The sequence below is a fragment of the Siniperca chuatsi genome, linkage group LG3, assembly GCF_020085105.1.
Source record: "Siniperca chuatsi isolate FFG_IHB_CAS linkage group LG3, ASM2008510v1, whole genome shotgun sequence".
Taxonomy (NCBI): domain Eukaryota; kingdom Metazoa; phylum Chordata; class Actinopteri; order Centrarchiformes; family Sinipercidae; genus Siniperca; species Siniperca chuatsi.
The window spans coordinates 31,589,299-31,606,584 of NC_058044.1; the positions used below are offsets into that span (position 1 = coordinate 31,589,299).

General features: G+C 41.9%; 1 protein-coding gene across 9 annotated transcripts in view; it reads right to left on the reverse strand.

Moving 5' to 3' along the window:
* Window positions 1-251: 251 nt before the first annotated feature.
* LOC122873629 (glycine receptor subunit beta-like) overlaps window positions 252-17,286 on the reverse strand; it is a 113,204-nt gene continuing 96,169 nt past the window's right edge. For 7 of the 9 annotated variants that reach the window (XM_044190598.1, XM_044190597.1, XM_044190599.1 and 4 more), the window contains 3 exons: window positions 14,511-14,659; window positions 3,954-4,109; window positions 252-3,288 (listed from right to left, as the gene is read on the reverse strand). In XM_044190598.1, coding sequence (XP_044046533.1) covers window positions 2,995-3,288; window positions 3,954-4,109; window positions 14,511-14,659 — 599 coding nt within the window. In that variant the 3' untranslated portion in view covers window positions 252-2,994. Of the gene's footprint in view, window positions 3,289-3,953; window positions 4,110-14,510; window positions 14,660-14,833; window positions 14,916-17,286 lie in introns of those variants that run through there. The other 2 variants (XR_006377483.1, XM_044190602.1) reach the window with 2 other exon arrangements.

Here is a 17,286-nt window from a genome sequence, read left to right on the forward strand (position 1 = left end):
ACACCCGTTTTACCATGTCTTTTTTGTTTCCAAACAAAAACTTATACCATGAGAATCATTAGACAGATGCTGTATTCTAAATTCTACACATAGGGGCTCTAAATATGTGCCCTTTGACAGTCATTCCTTGATTTTATCCAACACAGTCAAGTACTCAAAGTAAATGAATATAAGAGGTTCTTCTCTCCTGTTATCTTTTGTCCTCTTTGCTGTTTGAATATTTGATCAAAAAGTAAAATATCACACATCTGTTCCTAAAGGAAAAGAAACTTTTATTGAACTTTCCTGAAAATAATTTATTTCAAGTACTTAGTGGTGCTGGGTTTGCCTGTCTAAAGTTTCTCTTTTCATCACATAGCAATATATTTCAAGAAAGGGCATAGCATACACAGTGTAGCAGCTGGCTACCAAGCTTAACTGGTGCTAGAAATGCTCTAGCAATTAGCTAGCATTCCAGCATTTAGAGACCTAATGATCTCTATATGTTGGAATGTTCTGATGAGGCCATAGCATTTAATAGTTATTGACTGAGCTGACTAAGCTCTGTAACACTTTATGGTAAGAGGTATGGATTAGCATGAATCTGTGCATAAGGAACATTAACAAAGTATGTAAAACTTTATGAATTATCACTAGTGAATAGCATCTAATGCATGTGTTAATCCAAGAACATCGATTAATTGGTGCAAGAGCCAGAGAAATTCCATCATATCAATTACTAAGATGGTAAGTATGTTATCATATTTTGTTTATGTGTGAAGTTAAATGGTCAGGCTAAAAACCCATTGGGTTTGCTTCATTTAGGCTGGTGTAAAAGCTACCAAACAAACTCTGGTGTGGACCAAACAACTGGACTGTGACCACCTGAAGATGCAAATCCTTGTCCACTTTTAAGCAGACTGTGGTTAATTTGTGGTGTGAAAGCAAAGCAGACCAACCACAGGATATGGTCATACGGGATACATGATTTTAGCATGAATTCAGAAGTTAAACTACTATTAATTCCATCTGCTGATTGTGAACTGTCAAGAAAGCAGTCTTCTAAGCAATATGTATATTCATACATTATCATCTGGCATGGTGATATTTACGAGTGTCAGCACATGAGTGCGGGGATAGTTAAAATGGAGGTGCATTGAGCTTGTGTCCTGCTCTGTGCATTTTAGCAGTTCCTCATTAAAAAGTGAGTGAAATGAGTGACCACACAGTAACAAAGCAAGATTCACTGCAAATGTGATCAACCTTCTACACTGGTTAAGTTAGTTCATGCTCTGAAGCAGCTAGGAGAGGATATGAAAGCCAGATAACACCATAACTATTACTATAGCTTGGCTTTTTCCAATCCTTTTTCACTTAGCATCAAAACCAGAGCATTTAATGCCAGTTACTGCTGTAAACTCGCATTTACAGCAGCTATGTGGCTACGGCAGAGTAATTATGAAATCGTTGTTATTTAAGAAGAGCTAGCTAGCTAAATTCAGTAGCAGGGTAAAGGGCAAGGGTTAAAAGGGTTTTGACAACATTGTCATAAAATAACATATTATGAAATAAAGGTGTTACTGGGAAAATGTAAAAGTAAAAATAAAATATTGAAATATTGTATTTCATTCAACTGCGTATTGCTACCACCACTGCATACATTTTATATTTTATTATCCTTTCCACATTAAATTTTTCATGTTATCATGTTATTTTTCTCATTATTACAACATACCACATTTTTCAGTTTTAACCAGAAACATTTTTTGTTATAACAAACTATATTCCTTAATCCTGTTATATGATTAAAAGCACATATTTACATTCATAATAACATGAAAATGTCATTATAACATGAGAAATATCTTGTTATAACATAAAAGTATCTTGTTCAAAAGGACCCTAAGCAATTATTTTGTCATGGTGGCACCAATAATCTTTCAAAATGAGAACTGTTAATGAAAATAATAATGAACTCCAATTAAACAGTTACTGTGAAAATAAGAATGATGAAATAACATAGAAGTTATATTTTTGTAATCATTTATTGAATTATTTTGCAATATATGTATTCATTGATTCTGTATATATTCTTATATTTATTTTCTAAGGTTTATTTAAGCTGCGTTTCCACCGCAGGAACTTTCCCCAGGGACTAGGAACCTTTAGAGAAACTCTAGACCAGGGTCTAAATGAAGTTCCGGGGACATTACTTTACACCCCAAAAGGTCCCTTACACATTTCTATTTTCTGATTATTTACAACGCTCTGAGGAAGCAGTGGCTCTCAATTTCCCCATTATACACCGGTAAGGCTCAGTTTTTAAAACAGGTGAGAGTGCATAGGTTAAAATAAGCCGAGGTCCTTATGCTGAATTGCAGGTGTTGTGTTTAGTAAATTAAAACAACAGCTGTGTGATGGGTGTAACTTAATGGGTGTAATTTGCCTAGTGGGTCTTCAGACCGCGGTGGAAACACAGACAACAACAGGCTGATGGAACCTTTTAGTTCCTTAAAAAGTAGCTCCTGGGAATAAAAGTTCCGGGTACTTTGGGTGGAAACGCGGCTTTCGTTAGTGTTAGCCATTTTGCAGTTCTACACCTTTAACATAAAGTGTTACCAGTAATCTTACCCCCAGTAAAAATAATTTTTTTCTAATGCACAGCGTAGTGGTATTGGTGTGACCACAGCAAGGTTTAGTTTACATTAAGCACAATGTCCTGTATCAGACAGAGACACACATGCAGTGCCTACTTAATGCCTGGGCTTAAAGGGGACTCAGCCAACAGCCCCAAGGTTTTGTAGTAGTGGTGATTTACAGTTACTCCCAGGGTCCACAGCAGCCTCTGCAGCTCTGCAAACATGCCCCTGAAATGTTAGAAATCTTGATTTTACCAGTATATAGTGATATATCAATATATGAATTTGCTATGTAATCTGTCTTCTTCAATATAGTTTCAGTATCAGTATGGTTACAAACTACAGGATACAAACCACTACTCTCCTCCTCTCCCTCTCACAGATAGACAGACCAGTAGACGACATTGAAGAAGAGGAAGGAAAAGGGGAAGAGGGCTCTTGCATAGAGGTCAATGCGTTTGGCAGCAGCGGGTATGACAGGTTTGGGTGGTGGGGGTTTCTTGTTAGTTTTGTTCTGGGACTTGAGGGCCCCTGTCACTTCAACTGGTTTACCATAACAGTCAAAGTTGGAAAGTTCAAAGTCTCGAGGTAAAGATCCCACGATGCTGAAGTCATTGGAGCGAAGGTCTGACTTGGAGGTGCAAACTTTCTTACAGCGAGTTTCTACCACCTGGTAAAAGACAGAGACTAAAGTCATTTGATATTGTCACTGATGGAATTTTGCTGTATAAAGAAATAGTCATCAAATGGGTTCAATCTTGCCTTACAGCTTTATAGTCCTAAGTTCATAACTTATTCGGTCCCCCAGGGGATCATGCTGGGGCCATAATTTTTTTTATTATACATTAATGATTGAAAATCTGCCTGCTTATGTGATGTCTTTGTGAGGATGATGCTGCAGTCCTAACAACACATAAAAAGCCCCAGTAGACAATTTATTGAGTATCGAGTTGCACATCATTGCAATTTGCAATTTTGCTCTGATAATAAATATTTCCATCATTAAGGGAAACGTTAAGCCATTCTTTTCTGAACTCAAAACAAGCTTAGAAAGAAGGAAACTTGCTAGCCCTGCTTAATAGTGACTCAATAACATTTCTTGTTGGGGCACTAGTTGCCATTCTTATTCTTGTTCGCTTGTTCCTCACAGCTCAAAATGAAATATAAGCTGCAGATTAATCAAAATAAGGGTTTTTTATATTACATATAATTTACTCTGATAATAATGTCTTATCTTGTCTTAAATCTTCAAGGATGCATTTAATGTGTATTACAAATAATGTAAGTGACAGAAATATAATTATGCATGCTGCTGGTCCATTTGGCTGTGTTTACCTGCAGAGTGTTGACATGTATGGGTGTTCCACCAGTCCCATTCACTGTGTTGTTTTTATTTGAAGGCTTCTTTCCTTCTTTCTCTTTCAAAGCTTTTTCCTTCGTGGCCATTTTGGCCTTCTCCTCCTCAATAAGTTTGGGACTGTTCAGTATCACCTACAGAGAAAGAGAGAGGGAAACAGACAGTGATAGAGAGAAAGAGGGGGAGAGAGAGACAATGGATTTCCATGATTTCATGGACACAATTTCCTGCATGTAAATGTAATATACAGTACACACACAATGAAAGGGCAGTTAACAACACATGGTCACACATTGCATTACAATGCAAAGACCACGTAGAATTTTTTTAATTTAAAAATAGTAATTGTAGTGTTAATATTAATAAATTAATAATAATATGAATGACAGCTATAGGAAAAATAATGTCAGTATCAGTAACAGAGCCAATTACAACAACTGTAGTAGCAGCTGCCGAGCAGGAACATGGGGGCTTTTTCAATCTGTTCAAAAATATTGTGTCCCCTCCCTTGCAGAGACACATTCAAAAAGTTCAACTGTTCAAACACATCCGCGAGATACGTCACTTGTGCAAGCCACACCGCATCACTAAATAGGTCCGCACGCAGCGAGTAGGATTCAGAAAGAAAGTTGCGGTCTCCATTTTAAGATCATAGATGCATGAGTGTTCTTCTCCTCTCGAGAGCCAGTGTACCTCTGCACTATAGTACCAGCGCATGTTCACTGCCCATGTCTTCACACAGCACCTGTTTTTCTTGTAATTTACCATTTGATGTCATCTTTCTGTGTTTCATGTAGCACTGGCACCATATCCTTGGCTGCTAAGGCCTCACTGTACAAAAAAACAATGGTTCCAAGTTGCATTTGATGCTCTTTCCAGAATTCTCCTCACCGCTCCAGATTGTATTCCAGTCATGCAGGCTGCACCATCCGTTGTTATTCCAACACACCTATCCCAGGTCAGGCCTACTGAAACCAAGTACAAATGCACAGCACTGAAAATGTCCTCAGCAGTTGTAGTGGTGGGAAGCTCTCTACAGAGAAACTGCTCCTGAAAGTCGTCTCCCCACACATGCTTCACATAAACCAGTAAAATGGCACAATTCCCATCATCCATGGATTCATCCATCTGTAGTTTATAATAGTCAGTGGTCTTCATATGAGCTGTGGTCTGTTGTTATGGTTTTTGGGTTTAGTTTACTCATTTACTGTTTTATTTTGTAGTACTAACCTCTCCTCATGTGTTTTGTACTTTACTTCCTGCCTTTGTATATTTCCCTGCCTGTTTTCTGTGTCACCTGTGTTTCATGAGTTAATTAGTCTGTTGTGTATTTAGTCCATGTGTCTTCCCTCTGTCAGTTGTCAGGTCGTTTGCGTCTGTTCCCAAGTCCTGTGTTTTTCCTGCATTACCCCTTTGTTCTTAGATTCTTTGTGGGATTATTTCTTTCTTGGTTTTTACTTGGACTTCTCAGCTGCCATTTGCTGTTCTGTGTTCCTCTTCAGTAAGTAAATAGTCATCTTTTGTGTATTTTACCAGTCCCAATGTTTATTGTCTGCTCTTGGGTCCATCTCCTGAACTAAACTGTAACAGTTGTTGTATATCATCAGTAGGGTTGGGTACCGTTCATATTTGAACAGATACCAGTATGGTACTGGTACCTTTTTTCAGTACTTTTTGTAATAAAACAAATGGAATTTCAGTTAAAAAATAAGTCAAACTTCTCAATTTCAACATTACATTTTACCTCACTGCCTCACTTAAAGTTTAGTGGTCCATTGAGCGTAAGTTAACTTCTATCTGTTAACTTGTTAGCTGCGGCTGCTGCGGGGGGACAATGATGGCAGGTAACATAAGGTCTTCTGCAATAGTGCCGGCTTTCTTGAACTTTGCAATACAGTAAGCAACGTGATAAGATGCATAGAGTGCTTGCTGTTGCTTTGAACACAAATAAATTATGCTCTCGAGATTCCCTGAGCTTGTGCAGTTTTCTTGGAATAAAAAAAAAAAATTTGTTTTGTGTTTTTTACATAAACTTGACATGCTAGCGATTCATTGCAGTTCATGCAGAATGGATCTGCTCCCCACTTTTGGATCTCGACCCACCAGTTGGGAACCACTGTGCTTTCTTATATTGTTTTTCTTGTATAGTGTAGCCAGTGTTTTCCTATTACAGATTATCATATATCAGCCAGGTCTGCTGCTCCTCCTTATAGCAAGAAAGTCTGAAAACCTGCAGTAGTCTTTTTTTAAAAATTTTTTTTATGACATATTTAACAAAATACATTGGCCCTAATACAGAAAAATAATAGTCTTATAAGTTCCGTTTAAAAAGATGGAAGTCATTATATTCGAGGACTAGACAATTACGTATTCACCACATCAGATATGAGTATCAGTGTAACACCAGCTCCTACAAAGACTGTTGCATTATGGGTTGTTTGTAGCCTTAATGCTGCTAGGCTAGCGAGTTCCTTCAAGTCCATTTGGAACCAGGATCCTTCTAGCACTACTTTTAAAATTCCTATGGTAATTTCGCATAGGTCTTTAATACAAAACAGACACAGCAATAATAATAATTTTTAAAGATCCAGGCCTGAACCCTACCTCCAGTCTCAGCACAGACTTTTTAAGATGGCTCTAATCAATGTAAGATCCCTCTTTAAGAAAACACTTATTTTAAATGATTTTATCTCTTCTACAGTCACATTCAGCTTGCTGAACTGTCTGAATTAACTGAACCACAGGCTGCTAGTACTGCCTTATCCCGCTCTGAGTAAACACGCGTCCTTAATGAGCATAGTGCCTCAAAATCCTGTACACTGTTCAATTCTCCTGGCAATGTGTTTCCTGATTCCTCCAACACCAACGATTTGGTTGATTCTTTTAACTACCTGTGTTCTTCAACCTTAGATCTCATAGCTCCTCTGAAAAATAGACCAAACTCAAAGACTAGAAAAACAGCCATGCTTAAATGACAGTATTCGAAGCTGTAAAAGGAAATACAGTAGAGCAGAATGCAGATGGAAGAAATCAGGTCTCCAGGTCCACTTTGTGGCTATAAAAGAGTTATGACTCTTTTATAATGGGATGGCAAAAGATGCAAGAACATGCCATTTCTCTGCACTTATTTCTGCCCATCAGCACAACCCCAGATTCCTATTTAAGACTGTGGATCAGTTAGTGAACCCAGTCTCTTCTTGTGCTTCTGCTGATTGTGAAAAGTGTCTTTTGCACTTTGCTGGAAAGGTGACGTTAGATCTGGTATCACCCCCAACCCTGCCTTTTTTAGATGTGGATCACCCGCTCAAGGATTCTTTGAGCAGTTTTTCTGCTGTTACTCTGCCTGAACTCACAGACATCATGTCTCTTATGAGAGTAAGTTATGGATTGTATTGCACCCAGTTTTCAATCTATATTGAACAGCTTGCTGTCTACTGGCTGTGTCCCAGATTACTGTAAAACTACTTTACTTTTCATATTTGTCCAACATGAAATTCTGTGTCACCATTAATAACTTCATGTCGTCGTTTTCCCAAATCAATTATGGTGTGTCTCAAGGTTCAATCCTGGCACCAATACTGTTCTCCTTTTTATATACGGTCCCCTTGGGTGACGTCATCCGTAGACATGGTATTTCTTTTCATTGCTATGTGGATGACACTCAGCTGTACCTCCCTGTCAAGCCCACTGACCTTCATATGCTGAGTTCTCTGCAGGATTGCCTGTCTGACAAAAAAAACTGGATGTCGATACATTCAAATCAACTCGAACAAAACAGAAATCCTTGTTATTGGGGCCCCAACATATCACAAAACAAATACTTTTGCCATCAGGGCCCCCGAGGCTCTGGAACAACTTGCCCGAAGAAATTAGGTCTGAGTCAGTGTCTTCGTTTAAGTCTCTTCTCAAAACGCATTTTTATCAGAAAACATTTTATCATTCACTGTGGTATTTCTCTCTCTGTGAAGCACTTTGTAGTTTGCTTCCTAAACACTTTTAGGGCTGACTAACCTTAATAGTCACACTATAAATAATAATAAAAATTTATAGAGAAACAAAGCCCACAAGAGTTTCTGATGGCTTGTGTAAGATGTTTTCGGCCACAGGAGAAATAAATAAAAATAAAAAAAAACAAGTCAAAAGCATCTCCAGACTTCCTTAGTGTAGAAGCAGACAGAGGGCAGAATCATCTGTCCAGCAGCCAAGAATTACAGCTGTCACAGAATGTCAAAATGAGGACCTCAAAGGGACAGTCTGAAAAATTCAAGAATTACAACAGAGAGTGTGAGTATGTGACTGAAGGACAAGCTACACATATGTGGAACTTATTAATTTTAATAATCAGAGTTGTCTTATATTTTGGCCAAAGTAGTATTTAAAGAGGCCATTTTTTTCGTGTTTTCCCTGCCCTTTATTGTGTTGTATAGTAATTTTTTGCATGTATAAGGTCTGAAAAGTCACAAAACCCAAAGTCTGAGCCACAGGGAGGTCTATGTAGTGTGTGAAGCGCTTTGAGTGGTCAGAAGACTAGAAAGTACAGTCCATTTACCATTCTCTCCCACAGAAAACACAGCCTGACACCAGCCCAAAACAGCTCGTTGGAATTCCAACATCTTGTTCCGTACCTTGATTACATAACCAAGGCACACATTTGTCATTGGCAGCAAGGTTCTGAGTGTGCCTGAGTACAGGGACACGCCCGTCTACCCGTTTCATCTGTCTAAGTTATTTGACCGTTCTGGTCATAGCGCTAAAATTAAGGGTGGAGATTAAGTGTCTGGCTATGTGAGACTACTCTGCTCAGGACTATTTTTCAAGTTTTCGGAGGTTGTTCAGTATGTCTTGCAGAAATTGCTTTTTTGGTTGTGAAGGAAAGTTAGTTTTTTGATGGACAGATGGCTTTACTTGTTGCTAAAGTAACTGCTAACCGCAGCTACAGTTAGCTCTGTTAGCCATGGTAGTGCTAGTGCTATTAGCTGGCTGACTCCGCCCGGACTGGGAGCTTGGAGTCTGGGCCTGAGAACCTCTTTGCGGTGGTCCAAAGGTCCTGTGCTAGTGGCTTAAACACCAACACTCACTCAGGGCTCTGAGTGCGGGCAGTCAGGTAAGCTAAAAGGACCACTAGCTGCATGGCTAACTGAGCTAAATAGCAGTTAGCGGTTACTTAAAAAATATCTCTTCATCAGTAAATAATGATGAAGCAGCCAAAGGACATCAGAGGGAGCCAAAGGACATCCATAAAATATGATCTATTTTAAACCAAAGTCGGTGAACAAAGTTATAAAAGTTGTGTGTTTTTGTACAGTAAGCAGTGAGGCCCAGCCCCCCAGAAACACTCCACTTGTTGGCGTATACCCTTTTTCCAACCTAATTCTTGTCTCATTTGTGGTCTGACACAGTAAATTGATCCAATTCAGTGCCCCATATCACTATTTTCCAAGCTAAGTTACTGTAGCTGTCATGTGCCATCCAGCACACTGGCAACACAGCGCGGCGGTGTGTGGCTCACAGCACTGGGTGCATAAACCAGGCAACATAGTGTCTCTCACAGTACCCTTCTTTGAGAGACCAACGGGACAGCTAAAGTATGAGGGATCGCCATGCTGGATAATGACATTCTTCTGGTAAGACTCGTTGACTTCTTGCTTATTCACAGGATATGTTCTTTGTATGCCCCCTGACATGTTGGAAAACACTGCAACGAACAATGCGTTGAACATAAATGCCTCAGTGCATGCTAGCAGCTCTGCGGAGGCCCACGCCACGGTGTCTCACGTGGGTATAAACGAAGCTTAAGGAGAACTGGTTACAGCGGCTCATACACCTCTCGGCAGCCTTCCGGGAAGTTGGCCAATCAGAAGATTGGCCCTGAACTGGGCCAGGAAATGCTTCTCCAGTCTCTACTCCTGGATCTTCACTGCTTCCCCTGAGCCACGGAGGACGGCGCCGGATTTACCACTCAGAAATGAGAAACCCATTCCCAATGATTCCGTGTTGTTCTAATAAAGACTGACTTTGTCATTGATACCCCTCTATCTGTGTTCTGCATCTTTGGGTTTGTAGATCGTACATTACGACAGAACGATCTGGCTAACATGAACCCAGCAGACACCAACCCGGAAGTAGCGCTTTTCCATCAAGCGCCAAAGAATCCTTCTCGGACAGCATGAGCAGATTCTGCGGGCTCTGTCCGACAGTAACCAGGCCATGGTCACTCAGATCACGCAACTAACTCATCAGGTGTCCAGACTAACCACCCAGCTCTCGGCTATGGTTCCGATGACGTCATCTCCGCCAGCCATTCCGGCTACTTCGCTGTCCTCACCACCACTCCGAGATTCCTACGCTTCTGATCCAGACCCCTTCACTGGAGAAATTACCAGATGTCTGCACACTAATCAGTCACTCACCCAGTCTTCACGCAACACGACCTCTCCCACACATCTGAGACCTGGGAACCAAACCCTGGCCCTGGGACCATGTCAGCAGCCTCCAGCCATCTCTGATTCAGAACCTATACAACTTGGTCAAGCCCACCTCACGCCAGCTGAGCATTCTCGTAGACAAGCAGCGGGGGAGTGCCTCTACTGTGGCTGCCAGGGCCACTTCCTGGTTACGTGTCCCATGAGGCCAAAAGAATAGGCTCACCAGTCGCAGTGGGGGTTCTGGTGAGCCAAGACAACCCCCGTAATCAGGGACCACCTCGACTGCAAATTCCGGCCACTCTCTACCACCAATGAGGATCACCTCCCCTGCTAGCCCTGGTCGACTCCGGAGCAGAGGATAACTTTCTGGATGTGGACTTGGCTCGAGAGGCTGGTCTCCCCACGGAGGCTCTGCGGCTGCTGCATAAGGTGGAGGTTCTGGATGGCAGACCCCTAGCCCATGTAACCCATTGTACCATTGCACTGTGTCCATGGTACTTTCCAGCAACCACCGTGAAGAGATCCACTACCAGCTCATCTTGTCTCCCCATACACCACTGGTTTTGGGCTTCTCCTTGCTTCGTCAACACAATCCACACATCGACTGGACTACGGGAAGAATCATGAGTTGGAGCTCCTACTGTCTCTCTACCTGCCTGCAATCCGCTTGGTCTTCACCAGAGGTCAGTACTCCACCACCCAACCCGGAACCCCCGGACATAACCTCAATTCCAGAAGAATATCATGACTCGAGAGAAGTATTTAGCAAAGACTTAGGAGCTTTTGGCAGTGAAAATGGCATTGGAGGAATGCCAGCACTGGCTGGAGGGAGCAGAACAACTATTCATAGTTTGGATGGACCACAAGAACCTGGAGTACATCCAGTCGGCCAAGAGGCTAAACTCCCGACATGCATGCTGGGCATTGTTCTTTGGTTGTTTTGACTTCACTCTCACCTACCGTCCTAGATCAAGAAACATTAAGCCTGACACGTTATCCCACCAGAACCGCTCCCTGGATAACGACTCTGGGTCTGACACCATCAGACCCGGAGATCGAGTCTGTGTTAAGGGAGGCTCAGAGAGACCAGCCTGACCCCGGAGACGAACCTCCTAACCGCCTGTTTGTCCCGGACTCAACTCGCTCCCAGGTGCTCCAGTGGGCACATAACTCCCGCTTCGCCTGTCACCCAGGTATGACTTGGACACTTTCCCTGCTTCAGCGTCACTTTTGGTGGGCTACCATGGTGGCAGATACCCGGGCCTTTGTGGCCGCATGTTCATCTGTGCTTGAGGTAAATCCCCTCATCGGCCACCAGCTGGGTTGCAACAACCACTCCTAGTCCCCAGCTGCCCATGGTCCCATATTGCGCTGGATTTTGTTACCAGACTGCCCCCGTCTCAAGGTAACACCATCATCCTCACCATCGTAGATCAGTTCTTCACAGCTGTGCATTTCATTGCCTTACCCAAACTCCGCTCAGCTCTGGAAACGGCGGATCTCCTGACCCAACAAGTTTTCTGGCTCCACGGCATTCTGTTGGACATTGTCCCTGACCAGGGGCCCCAGTTTATCTCTCAGGTACGGAAAGCCCTTCTGTCAAGCCCTGGAAGCAACCATCAGCCTCTCCTCCAGATTCCACCCTCACTCCAATGGTCAGCCGGAGAGGGCTAACCAGGACCTCGAGGCAGATCTTCGTTGTGTAGCTGCCTCCAATCCATCCTCCTGGAGCTCCCAACTCCCCTGGGTTGAGTATGCACACAACTCGCTTACCTGTGCTTTTTAAGGTCTCGCTTCCTTTGAGTGTTCACTAGGGTACCAGCCTCCTCTGTTCCCATCCCAGGAGAGTGAGCTTGCGGTCCCGTTAGTACAACACCACCTCCGCCGTTGCCACAAAGTATGGAGGGAGACCCAAGTAGCACTTCTCCGATCAGCAGACAAGAACCGCCAGATCGCTGACCGACGCCGGATTCCAGCACCCACATATGAACCAGGTCAGAGAGTTTGGTTATCCTCCAAAAATATCCCATTACGGACCGAATCCAAAAAACTGTCTCCACGCTACATTGATCCTTTTTATCATTGATCGCATCATTAATCCCTCTGCCATTAGACTCAAATTACCCCGCTCCATGAGAGTTCACCCCACATTTCATGTCTCACAACTTAAACCAGTCTCTTCCAGCACTCTGTGTCTTCTGGTCTGGCTCCTTGGTTTCCCTCCTGCTGCTGATCACTGGCTCACCTGACTTCAATTACCCATCAGTCTCCACAGCTCAAATACCAGGCTCACCCACACTACCAGCGCCAGATCGTCTCCGTACACTTACACTACGACACCCGAGGGCTGTGCCTTCTGTGTGTGAATGATTAGTTAGTTTCTTTGGACTGATGAGCAGTAAGCATCTGCCATCAGTGTATGAATGTGCGTGTGTGAATGAGGTGAATGTGATATGAAGTGTGTGAAGCGCTTTGAGTGGTCAGAAGACTGTTGGATTAGTACAGTCCATTTACCATTTCTGCCAATAGCTCCCCATAAATGTTGCACACTGGGCCCTTAAGCATGGCTTTCTCTAAGCGTAGCGTGGCTCTGTTTCATCACAGAAAGAAACAGGTCCAAACAGGGAACACTACTCTACCTGGTCGTCCTTTCATGTGTGATTGACAGTCATTGGTCTAATTAGTGTTGACAGGAGGTGACTTCTCCACTGTGAAGTGTTGGACATTGCAGGTCTATTACAGGTGAAACATGTACATTTGGAGGATTTTTCCACAAGCTTATTCCAAGTGACAAAGAAAAGAGAAAATGTTTGTGTGTGAATGTCAGAACTGGATACAAAACAAACAGAGCCATAAACTGTTCAGGAGGCGGTACCGCGGCTCTTGTTCGTATTTTGTGGAGCACAGCAATGGATGAGTTGCCCCCCCCCCTTCTAATTAATAGTGAAATGACAGCAATATATATTTGGTACCTAGATATATTGTATTTTACTGTTAAAGCTGTTGGAGTGCACATGTAACATTTAACAGCTTGTTAAATTGTTAACTCGTCCCTCTCTCTCCCACACCGGTACACATGGTGCAATGCAAAGCGTGTTTTGTTACTTTTGGGATTGTTGAGTGGATCTGTGTGTTGGTACTCAGGTTATTAATACTCAGTGTTCAGCACAGTTTTGAGAGAGAGAGAGAGAGAGATTATAAAATAATAATGACAATAATAGTAACAGAGCCAATAACAACAACTGTAGTAGCAGTTGTTGAGCAGGAACACGGGGGCCGCAGGTAGCCCACAACCACAGATCCAGTCTCTGCAGCTCCGGAGGTAGAAATACTTGCTGAAAGCGACAAGAGGAGAGAGACGAGAAAGCACAAAACTACGGGAGAGCATGGCTTTGTTGTTTCCGTGGTCATCTTGATTTTATTTGCCTCTAATTGAAATGCCGTTACAAAGATCATTATAATCACTTGTTTTATGTTATTTGATGTTTTCAGTAACATCAAATTATTTGCACTGCACATTACATGTATTCATACATATAACTATGGAAGAAACAGGATTTTAAATAAAGTTTCCTGTAACATTCTAGAAAAGATCTTCCAAAGATTTTCCTGTTCCCTTACTATAGTGAATACTTATTTGAACTTTGCCCTTTGTGTATCCTCACGGTCTGCCACTGCTTGTAATCCCATTATGATTACTGCCAGTGATGTGTCACATCACTTTACCACTCAAATGCATTTGCTGTGTCTCTTGTGGCCTCACCCTAACTCTTTCTTACCCAAGTGACACCACTCAAACCTTATTATACTCAATGTACAGTACTTGTACATTTACCTTTGCAAAAAAAAAAAAATCCAGTATCTCATATCTCTCATCAACAAATTATTTGTTTGAATTATTACACCAACCGGTCTAGACCTCCTAATACTGAGTAAAACATGACTTGAATCAAAGATGACTTTACCCTGTCGTTGGTGTGCCACCTCTGTTTTCTCATTCTTACATAATCCCAGAATCTCTGGCAAGGGAGGGTCTAAAGCAGTGATGGGTATGGCGATGTACTATATATGCACAGTTGTACATATGTATGTTTTTGTGTAAGAACTGACCTGCACCACAGCGTATTCCACCAGTGATGAAAACCCAAAAAGTAGACAGGCAATGAGCCAGATATCAATGGCCTTTACGTAGGAAACCTTTGGTAGCTCTGACGCCAACAGCATACTCTCACTGGACAGAGAGAGTACTGATAAAATACCTAGAAACAAACAGATGTTAACACATCAATGTTACCACGGGTGAATGATTATTTCCAGATAAGTAACATTTGTGTGAATTTCAATCTACTTAGAGAGAAAGGAAAACGGGAGACAAAAGTGGTTGGTTAGTAGCAATGATGTGTTAAGTGTGGTGATGTCACCATGCAACTTACCATCAACTAGATTGTGGCAAGGTATGATAAAGGAAGGGTGGTTTGATGAATGGATGGATTCATTGACAGCACAATAGGATACCTGATAAGGGCAGAATTGAGAAAATCAAAGAAATTAACTGTTCACAATAATTTCTCGATTAGATGCTCTACTTCTTCTCGTAGTGGTGCTTCACATTGCTGCTTTTAATAATCAACACAAAGTGTTGGGCAGTAGCAGTGCTACAAGTAGTGGTGTTACTAGTTTAACTATATTTTTCAGTAGCATCGTGGTAGTGTCACTGTTTTCTGAATCATAGCTTTTCAGTAGCTTACCTCTTTTTTTATTGATCAAGTAGCACGGTAGCGTCCACACAAGCTAACGTTACATTTCTCCAAGCATTTCTGAACGGTCTGAAATAAAACTGCTAAGGATCAGTATGTGATGCCACCGTCACACACGGACATGTACTGTATTTGTAGCCGACAGAAGCACTTATGCACCGTATGATGGTGACCTCACGTACCAATCCTTGGGCTGATGCCAACGATGTCTGCTGCAGCGGAATACAGACACGCAAGCTTGAGTTTACACATTCAGGTGATTTCCGAATAAACAACCATCACCAACCAAGCTAACCATCACAATTCAGTGCAGTCTGCAAACACCAGCCAGCTATTTGTCAACAGCTAACCACTGCTAGCTACAATGCTTTCACTGTTGGCAGAAAATAAATAAAATTAAGCGTAGTTGCTTTTGGAGCAGTGAGAGCAGAGAGCACAGATTTATTGATCAATAAGATAGCATTGACTTGGAATGAAGTTGGTTCAGTGTAAAAGAATATAGCTTCAATGTAGTAAGCTACTTTTGCCATGCTGCTGTAGCTTAGCTTGCTACATTTCTCTGGGAGATAGCGTCAGTGTAGTGAAGCTTCATTTAATGTAGAGTAAGTGCTAGCTTAGCTCACTACAATTTCCAAGTAGCTTGTCCAACACTGTCGCTATGGTCTTGGAACATATGAGACATACTGGTTTTGAATTGCCAGTAGGAAGATTAAACATGTAAGAGTCTGTCCATTGTTGATTAAAAGCTCTGTTTCCACGGTCTACTTTCTCTTTTTAGAGCACGCCATGTGAAATTATTTCTCCGTCTTGTCTCTACTCTCCCTGTATGTGCTGTGTGTACCTCACACACTGACTCGACTCGCGGGCCGCTAAACCAGCGCCGTAAAAGCTAGAAAAGCTGCATTGGTTAAAATAGAAACACTCACAATAATTCTCAATAATTTATCGATATATAACAGAAAAAAAATTGCGGCAGGAGCATGACAGAGGCCTGGTCCGAAATAAACAGAGCTTGGACCAAAAGTGCCCATGAATGCTCAAAACTTTTTTTGTTTTGAGTGTTTAGTTGACAACATAACGTAATAATCATACATTATTTCAGAGTTTAGTCAATGCCCCTAAAAATCAGTTCAAGAGATATATCCTGATTCATCCTGAATAGCTTGTGAATGTGTATATTACAAGTAGACTGATCAGGAGGGGATAAATGAAGGATAAAGGTCTCCCAACACGAGGATGTTGCTCTGGAAAGCCCTGCTTGATAATGTTAAAACCCCTTTCAGATGTGCACCTCATGTAAATGGGGATGGCAATTTAAAATGTTGGTCTCATGTCTGATTAAACACCCGAGTCACTTTTATGTAAAAGTCATCTTACTAAGTAAGACCTAGTAACATTTCTGTAAAACTTTCAACACAGCACAAGTCTGAACTGAAAGCTTTCAGATTAACGTAAAGGCTGCAGCAGCACAATGTTAAATATGCACACAGAGATTTAATGTGTGCCTTGATCTGCCTTCTGACATCACTCTAATAAATGTACTGCCTCAAACGACATCTCTTATGCACAACAAAAATAAAACTAATTTAATGAACCAGAAAACTGTGGTAGTTTAAGGTTTAGTCTCTTCCTGTTTTATTTTGTAGTGTGTTCCTCCTCTTGTGTGTCTTGTGGTTTTACTTCCTGTCTTTGTTTGCTTAACCTCCAGTTTTGATTGTTGGTCCTTCCTTGATTCCTTGATGATTTGCATCTGTGTCTCGTTGTTTCACCTCCCCTAGGGTATTTAGTCTGGGTCTCTGTCTTTGTTCAGTGTTGGGTCATTGTTGTTACACATGGTGTTGTTCCTTGATGGTGTTGTTCCTGCCTTGAGTGATTCCTGCCTTGAGTTTTGTGCCTGTCTAGTGAGTGTTCCTGACCTTTGTGTGTGTCGCCGTTTGGTGCACCTTTTGTTGTACCTGGTTCCAGTGCCCAGTTCCCCGGCATTTTTACAGTGAGTTCTGTTTTGGATTCTTTGTCTCCCGTGGACCTTGGTTGGATTCTGGATCTTTGTAATTTGCTTGCTCCCTAGTGAACTGTTTTGCCACCTTGGACTCACGTCCCTGCTTCCACCACTGCCAGCCGGTAACCTA